This window comes from Mycetomoellerius zeteki, unplaced genomic scaffold, assembly GCF_001594055.1.
Source record: "Mycetomoellerius zeteki isolate Tzet28-1 unplaced genomic scaffold, Tzet1.0 scaffold316, whole genome shotgun sequence".
Classification (NCBI taxonomy): Eukaryota; Metazoa; Arthropoda; class Insecta; order Hymenoptera; family Formicidae; genus Mycetomoellerius; species Mycetomoellerius zeteki.
This window is the reverse complement of record NW_017257301.1, coordinates 356,950-365,539: the sequence shown is the minus strand read 5'-3', so window position 1 is coordinate 365,539 and position 8,590 is coordinate 356,950. Positions and strand designations below refer to the sequence as shown.

At 39.3% G+C, this 8,590-nt stretch overlaps 2 protein-coding genes across 2 annotated transcripts; both read right to left on the bottom strand.

Annotated features, from left to right (window-relative positions):
• Window positions 1–2,064: 2,064 nt before the first annotated feature.
• Window positions 2,065–6,179, bottom strand: LOC108724976 (uncharacterized). Its single transcript, XM_018451720.1, has 5 exons — window positions 4,874–6,179; window positions 4,413–4,520; window positions 4,083–4,298; window positions 3,317–3,637; window positions 2,065–3,252 (listed from the first exon to the last, which is right to left on the bottom strand). Exons 1-5 carry the CDS (start codon window positions 6,053–6,055, stop codon window positions 3,097–3,099), a joined length of 1,983 nt encoding a protein of 660 aa, XP_018307222.1. The 5' UTR covers window positions 6,056–6,179; the 3' UTR covers window positions 2,065–3,096.
• LOC108724922 (uncharacterized) lies at window positions 6,170–6,960 on the bottom strand (the record flags this gene model as incomplete). Its single annotated transcript, XM_018451626.1, has 1 exon — window positions 6,170–6,960. A coding segment is annotated over exon 1 (636 nt), but the record flags the coding sequence as incomplete, so codon positions are not given.
• Window positions 6,961–8,590: the final 1,630 nt, after the last annotated feature.

The following is an 8,590-nucleotide window of genomic DNA, read 5'->3' as shown; positions in this document are numbered from 1 at the left end:
GGTGGATTAATTCATTTTGTCTAACACCATTCATCACGCATTCTATTTTCGCGGCGGATGGTTCGTCGATTCGAACAGAAAAATCGTGAGATTCGGCGGCCGGAGTATTCATCGTGAGGCAAACTCGGGGTTCAAATTGAAGTAATTAAAACCCGGGTACGCGGGGGTCAGGAAAGTTGGCTATTGTCAGTCGAGAGCGTGCGCCTTGTTAAATTTCTCGGTCGAGCGGGATCCTTCGTCGCAAGTGGAGCGAAACGGATGGCCAATGGCCAATGATGACTCTAAACTCTCTCTTCGTCCCCTCGCTCCTCCCTCCGTCGAGTTACCCACGATGCGCTTCCGATTCCCTTTCTGTCTCCTTTTTAAAAGCTCCTCTTCCCCTCGTTTACTTTTTTCTCGTAAAGTTCGTGACTCACTGGCAGTCCTTTCTTGAAAAGGGGGTTAAAAAAAGAGACACTAAGGGATATATCTTTCAAGTTCGAAATTTTTCAGTATCCTCGTTAGGACGACTGAACAGTTTTGTTATTATTAGCGGAAAATATGCTAATCTGTCTTTCTTCAAATCATTTATTTCTCTCTTCTTAGATTTATCGTCCTGCAAGAAAACTTGTCGAAAAATATATCTTAATTATATATTAGTGATTACACTTATAAAAAAAAATTTAATAAATTAGCAAAATTGATATTTTTTAACAGGAATCAAGTATTGTGTTTATATGAAAAAATTTAGTTGCTTCTGCAAAATACATTTTTCAGCTTTGTAAATAATATAATAAAAATAATCTTGAGGCTTTTTTTCACGGGTGTTACCTATGTGACAATCTTGCGTTTCGCGGGTTTTCTCCGTGTTTAGATCCATTCTTGGAATGCCAACGATACTGAGAAGTATCAGACTGCTCCTCGCCCTGATGAAGTGAACTGCAAGGTTCACGAAACGTTGCGAAACGCAAGATTGTCAAATATAATAAAAATATTTATTTATATCAACTAAACAATTAATGTAACTAAATATTCTTGTTCGGTAAATTTTAACCAAATATTTTGTTATAGCAAAATTTTGGTTTATAGAACAAAATATTTTTCCTAGTGTAACAGTAGATTACTATTTTGTTTTACGAACAAAAATGTTTGTTTATACCAACTAAACTGTTTAGTTGGTATAAAAAATTATTTAAAGCTGAAGAATATTGAGCAGAAGTAACTAAATTTTTTGTTATATAAACAAAAATTTAGTTGTTAAAAATACCTTAATTAAACAGTTTTGTTGAAGATGCTAAATTTTTTTAGTACATATTCTAGTATATATATTTTCTAGTACATTTTAGTACATAAATTTTCTAGTACATACATCAACGATTATGATTATATTAACATAATCTATTAATTTTTATTGAACTTTATATCTTTCAATTAGTTATTTTTCCGATTTTAAAGTCGTCACTTTAAGAATTATAAATCTCTATATGTAATTTCTATATAATTAGTGACCTAAAGATTACATGATTGATATGTCAGTAATTAAAAAATCCTCTCTGACGAAAGAAGTCAACGGAATCACGAAGCGTCTGAGGAAAACAGGTTAATCGTGTATTTTTGGCGTACCGTCTAAATGCCACCGTGCTGCGTGCAAATATTTAGCAAAACGTTCGCGCGAATAATGCTTCACGTTTCGTACGCCGGCGTGCATGCAGGAAAAAAAGGTTAAACAAATATTAAAGGCAAACAGAGAAGAACCGGATTTGAAGCATGCGGCAAATCCGACCGACGCATATCGTTCTTTTGAATCTGGACTTTTTCTTTTTTTTTCTCTTTTTTCTCCTCTCTTCTTTCTTTCTTTATCTCTCTTGTTTACTTTCGACCTCCTTCCCTGAGGCGAAAAACCCCATCCACGATTTTAGCCACGATGTCACCCTGATGCCTCGTTGCTTCGTAATGACTCTTTCGTTCGTTGACGCGATATAATTTGAATCGTGGTATTCCGCGGAAAAACGAGAAAAAAATTATGGCAGGTAGATACGTAACAAGGAAGATGTATCGCGAATGAGGCGAGTTTTGCTTTTCTCCCTCTCCCTCTTTTTTTCTCTTTCCTGCCGCTGTTGCCGCGAATCTAAGGCGCGTTTTCTGTCGTAAGCAGAAGTACTGTCAGGACATCCGGCGTCCGTGATACGTTTCCAATATTTCATCGGCTCGTTTGTGTTATTTCGCTAGACAACTCGTCGATGCGAGATCGTCGGCTCTATGGTTCAGCTTCAGGTATCCATGCTTTTTATTTGCCATTGTCATTTTGTTTCTTTTTTTATAGGATCACTTTACATATTATTACCTATGTAATAATGCAAAATGCCATTTGCAATGGCGTTCGGCTTGTTAAACGGAACCGAGAAATGTCGGAAGTGTCAAGCACCGTAAGGACATTTTTGTTTCCAACGTGAGGAGAAATATATGTTCTGCGGGTTACTTATCTCTTCTATATTGATAAGAAATTATTAATAATCTATGGTAATAACACTATTAACATTACAGTTATTACGTGCATGTATTTAATGGAGTTCAATGCAATGAAACTTGAGTGATCGATAATTGGTGCAGCGAAATACATTTTAGTCGGTGCGCCGCGTTGCCAATGAATTAATTTGTCGTGTGTATGTACGGGTGTGCGTGTGTACATAGTGCGTGGGAGAGTAGAAGAGACAGAAATCGGACTGTTAATCCAATCTACACGCCAAATCAGGAATGATGGCCCGGTAACCGTTCGCACCTTTTAATGATCCATACATTTTGATTCGAGGTAGGAACCTGGCGAGAAACTTGATTTCTACGTTACGTTGGATTAGTGAAACGTGGCGATCATTAGCAGAAAATTAGGTCTCGTAATTGAACGTTTGTCGAAATTTCCACGGGAATTGTTTGCGATTGAAGCATCCACGGCGGCTACGCGGAGGTTAACCGTTCGCCGCATACAGGAAATGGGCGTTCTGCCCCGTGTCATCATGCGGTCGTATCGGTTACACGAACGTATTTGGCGCCAGTATGCAGGAACTTTGAGGGTCTATCGACAATTTCTTTCGAAGCACCGATCTCTCCTGCTTCCGTTAATTACTCGTCGAATGACCAGTCAGCATTCTGAAGGGTGTCGCGGACTTTAAAACCGCTAATCTGTTTGACATCTATTTGCGAATGCGTTTTGTCGTCAGTGTCGTGTTTTGCAGAATTGGTGGTCATTGCGGTTATTAGTGCATCCGGTAGCAAAATCTAAAAATATAATGACAAGATGAAGGAAGCAATTGTTTACAGTAAAAATTGCTTATGTACTTACTTCCGAACGTTCGCTGAGCCATTTTGCGAAAGACTTGACGCTCTCTAGATGCGTTATATCTTTCCAGACCACGTCCATCGTTTCTAGATCGGTCATCACGTTCTCGCATTGTAGCCATCTCTCTCTCACCCGATTTTTAGGCGGTACGAACCGAAGCTTCCAGGGAATCGCGGTGCCAAAGGCTATTGTTTTAGTCGGCTTACTCTCGGCTTTGGCATCTCTGATCAAATGCTTCTTGGTCATAGCAAGTTCACTTGCATTAAGACACTGTCTCGCTGCGGCAACATCGTTAGGCACCATCGGCATTTCCCTCATTGACATCTATTTCAAATACAATCGAATATTTTATTTTCTTATCTCCCTCTGGCGTAACGTAAAAAAATTTCCTTTTTGCTATGAATTTCTGACACTCTCGAAGACGTAGTACAAATTACAAAAAAAAAAAACAATCTTACGATAATGAGATTTCTGTCATTAATTTAATTGTGTTTTTTCTATTGAAAGGAAATATTATTTTCTCCATGAGAGACTCGACGAGCTTTATTTGAGAAATCCGAACGTGCAATCAGGTCAGCCTTCTAGTACTGTGTTGAAGTTATAATTCAAATCTCGCGTTGTGTGGTTCACTGCTCAAAGTGCGTATTATCGTTGTTACATCATGCATCGCATTATGATGTTACGCCGTTGTAGGACTATCGCGTGTATGCGCGAGAACGCATTTACGGGAGCGCAATACGCTATGCACCTATGCACTTTGTTTCTGTACCTCCATCGTTCTGCTGGCGTCGGCCGTAAAGTCAATTTCGAACATATCTCCTAGGATTTCCTCGTCGATGACTTTGTCGGTGCCGCCTAAACTGCGCAGCCACTCGCAGAAGTCACGGCATATTCTGTTCGTAATGTTTCTGGCTCTCATCTCAAGAGTAGCCTCGGGATCGTAGTCTTTAAGATCGGCGGCTGTTAAAGGACGCCAAGTGATAACCTGTAACGATCAGTGAGCTTCGGTATTAAGAAACCGAAGACTTTTGCATGGAGCTGTAGAAGCTGATTTTAGCGTACGAGACTGATAATGTTATTTCGCGTGTCGATGTCGTACCTTGCGCCGCGGTTTCTTCAAAAAGAGAGCATAAGGATTCAATCTGGCTTGACCTACTTTATGCTCATCTCCGTTCGTCGAAATGTCTTTGATCGTCGGGGGATGCACCTGCGGGCGTATAAAAGCTTACTTTCAACTAATAACTCTCGAACGAACAAAACGTACTGTCTCCGAGCAACGATAGAATTTACAGTATTAAATGAGAGACTTATTTCCATTTTTGACTTATATAATCTCAATTTATCGAACATAAAAAATATATAATGTAGCGAAAATGTAATTTCTAATTAGTTTTAATTGATTTTTATTAAAAGAAATTAATTAGAATTATAATCATGAAAATATAATATTAAAAATTTGAAAGTTACGACAAAGTTCTTCTGTAAAAAAATCTAAATTCGTTATAGAATGTTATATATTATAAAATATCCGATAGTTGCAGAACATATGTACATACGTACAATCAAATCGAAGGGAATCGCGCCTTCCGTCTCTTCTTCTTCTTCTTCTTCTTCTTTTTCTTCTTCTTCCTTTTCGTAATGTACTGTAGCCTCTTTTCGTATGGCTCTTTTCGGGTACCAATTCGGCATGCCCAATAATGGGGCGACAAGATTGTAGGAATCAAGCGGAAGGGCATGTCTCAGCAGACGGGAATTGCAAGCGGGAGGCTGTTTTGTGGAGAAAATAAGGTCAGACGGGAATTTATCAGGATTCAAATAACGTTGCGAATCCACCAGTAACTTCGTTAATCTCGCGACTAGTTTAGCGCGCTTTTTTGTCGCCGTCATGCTAGCGCCGTGTTGTTTCATTACCCGCAAAGAGAATTCGTTCGCCAAACTCTTCAGCATAGTCGTGGTCGACATGTCTTCGCGATTTGCTTTCTCTAAAAATCGCGAGACTTCAGCGACCGTCAAAAGCGGTAATTCCACGCGCCTCTCCGCTTTCACCGAGTCGGAGGAAGTCGACCCTTTCGCGGAATCTATCTCCTCCACGGGGATTACCTTTCCTTGCCCACCTTCCTCCTTGCCTCGAGGAATCTCGAACGTACGTCTCGTAGAATCCTTCGATAAATCCTTGATACTCGCGTAACTGTATCCTCTCTTCAGCTCGCCCTTCCGTGCAGATTCTACGATTGGCGATATCAGCTGTTGCTGCGACTTAACTTTCAAGAGGGCACTCGGGATCTTCGAGAGCGTATCTTTCTCTTCATCGACCTTTTCAGATTGCCCGCTGGTTGTTTTCGACGGCGGCCTTTCCTTCGTTGCCTCTTCGTCATCGTAATATTCATCGTCAGATTTCTCCTTCGTCGAAGTCGCGGTCTCCATGAGAGCGATTCGCGACTCCATGGTAATCGGTTTTTTGTGTCTCAAAGCTCGCAAGGGTTCCATGCTCGGTAGCAAGACTGTGGGTAAGTGACAGGGCGCCATGTTTTTATATTGGGATGGATCATTATCCAGTGCCAGCGGGGATGATGTCTCATCGTCAGAGGTATGCGCCTCCGAGGACGAAATTTTTGATCGTTCGATGTCCGACGATATTGAAATCGAGCTGGAGGTGGCTTTCAAGCTCTTCGGATCTTTAAATAGCAGGCTTTCAGTAGATTTCGGTGTTTTATCCTTAGATTGAATTGGATCGATCTGCATCGAAATCTCGGTACCTTCTTGTTCCACTTGAAGCGACGGTGACGCTGATTTGCTTGACCCGTCTTCAACCGTTTCCGGATATCTCAGAATTTCCTTTCTCTGAGAATATAATATCTTCCGCAATTCCTCGTGAAATTCCGGAAGTCCGTCGGAGCTGGACTCGCTATCGTCTTTTGCTTCAATTTCCGTTAGCAATGACGCTCGCGAGGAGACAGCTTCGGTTTCGTTCGCCTTCCATAGGGATTTATGCATGCAGGATAAGCACTTATCACGGTTCTTGCGTCGAAAGCACGAAATCCTCGGAATAGCGTCTAGGAGTTTTGCCGAACGATTTTCCCACGTTTCGTACTTAGCGAACTTCGTACTAAAGGCAGACTTCGTCAATGATTTTGCGGGAACCATGGAGGATTTGTCGGAGTTCGACTTTAACAGCTTATATTTAACGCTTTGCTCTTCGATATTTACAGCCCATGTTTCTCTCAATCTTCTTTGCGTCTCACGTAAGAAAGGAAATTCTGGGCTGTGAGTCCTGGATTCAGGACTTTCGCTCTCAGCCACGTCTGACTCGTTTGTATCTATTATCGATCTGTCAGTGGAAGCGCGCGATCTCACCGACGTTTCCTCCCACACTTCGGCTTTGAAATTCAGATTTTTGTTAAGCGTCAAGTGCTTCAATGCCTTATATGCGCATCGTTGCGAGTAATTCAAAAATTCGCACGTTTTATTATCGATCGCCTGCTCCAATTGCATTTGAAGATTAGGTATCCTATCTTGTCATTCTGATTCATTGATAAGCTTTTCTTGAATTTCAGGAGCTTGTAAATTCGATGATTGATTTATTATTTTGCTAGTTGTTCTTCCAACTCTATTTTGGGGTTGAAACGATTTTGGAAATGACGATACAATTTTTAAACTATTCTTCATCTCTTTCGTAGACTTTTTGCCGAGAGAAAATTTAAATTTAAATGTATGAACGTCAGATCTGAAATTGTATTGTTTGTCTAGTATACCATTTTTTTTACTTTTAGATTTAACCTCAGCAGTTCCATTTGTGGTTAAATCAACAGCATTATCCAAATAATACTCCAACTCCTTTTGTGGAACATTAACTCTTTTGATCTTCTTACTCACGACAGAAGTTATTCTATTCTTATCTTTATTATATTTAGACGCATCCTGCACGTGTGGCAATTTGTCCAATTTTTTTCCCAGTGACACGTTTGCTCTCGGATCTTCCGTCAAATATCTTTCGATATCGTCGTCAAAAATTTTCACCACGGGTTCATATCTGTGAAAAGGGCATGTCCTTTTTGAATATATTCTTCCATCTCTCGATCCGTCATGTGATATGATAGAATTTTTGGAAGAAACATCAAACGACTCTGGTTCTTTATACAAATCTTCTTTGATTGTAGATTTATTTTGAATAGTAACAAGCATGTGTTGTTCCTCTGCATTCGTCCTAGCGATTGTGACTGCGTCATTTTTTGTTGGTTTCTTTGGTGTAGGAGGAGAGATTTTAAATATTGGCTCTTTTGCGTTAGAAATAAAACTTTCGTTGTCTTTTGTTAAAGAAATATCCGGCGCTTCGGAGGATTTCGGATCTACGAAAAGTACGTTTTCATCGAAGCTTCGAGGAATGGAAGAATCTACGATATCGCGAACGTCTGTTTCAAAATCGCGCAAAACAGGAATGATAGAAAGGTAGGGTGATTTTGGAAATGAGTTTCTTACTCTAATTAATCTTTTCTCTTCATCGTCGCAAAACTTCTTCCAGTATTCCTTCGATTTAGGAAAAGGACTGTCCCATCTGAAGCGAGGTTATATATTATGCAAGAAATTTTTTATTAATTTTTAATACAATAATTTAATGAAATATATATTTATTTTAGGAACTTTTTTCTATAAAATACTGTGCTTAATAAAGAAATTAATTAATTGACATAATAATAAATTATTAAACTATATGGTTAATAGTAAAATTTATTTAACGATTAAAAAATATTTTTATACTAATTCTATTTTTATATTATTCAACATACTTTGTTCTCTCCATAACACGTAGCTTTTGCATTAAATAGCGATGTCTAGGTTGCTTCAACCTTGATGGATGAGACATTTTTAACAATTGTATGGACTATTTGATAGATATTTTGTACACTACGTAATAGATCGATGAGTTTGTTTCAACCGACGCAATTTTTTTATATTTAATTAAGCCACGATTGCGTTCTCGGCATCCTGTAATGATTGCCGATATGGACCAATATGGACTACTGACAACTACTGAAGGTATTTAATTTCGTTATCGATCAAACAAATTCGGAGCATAGCGCAAATATCGCAGTCATCAGTTTCATGACAAGCTTCCGGGAACCAGGAAGAGATGGTAGTACTTTCCTCTAAAGCTTGTATTGATCGCGTAGGTCGAGTTCTGTACCATCGACTGACGTTCATCATGTCCTGAGGTATCCTTTTCGTTCTCTGAACATAAACCTGCTCGTTTTCAATGACTGAATTTGTATCTATCGTGGA

Coding starts and splice junctions, on each gene's coding strand:
- LOC108724976 (XM_018451720.1), bottom strand. CDS start 6,055: ATGCAGATCGATCCAATTCAATCTAAGGATAAAACACCGAAATCTACT. Junction 4,299..4,412: donor TGAAGAAACCGCGGCGCAAG/GTACGACATCGA, acceptor TGATCGTTACAG/GTTATCACTTGGCGTCCTTT. Junction 3,638..4,082: donor ACGCCAGCAGAACGATGGAG/GTACAGAAACAA, acceptor TATTTGAAATAG/ATGTCAATGAGGGAAATGCC.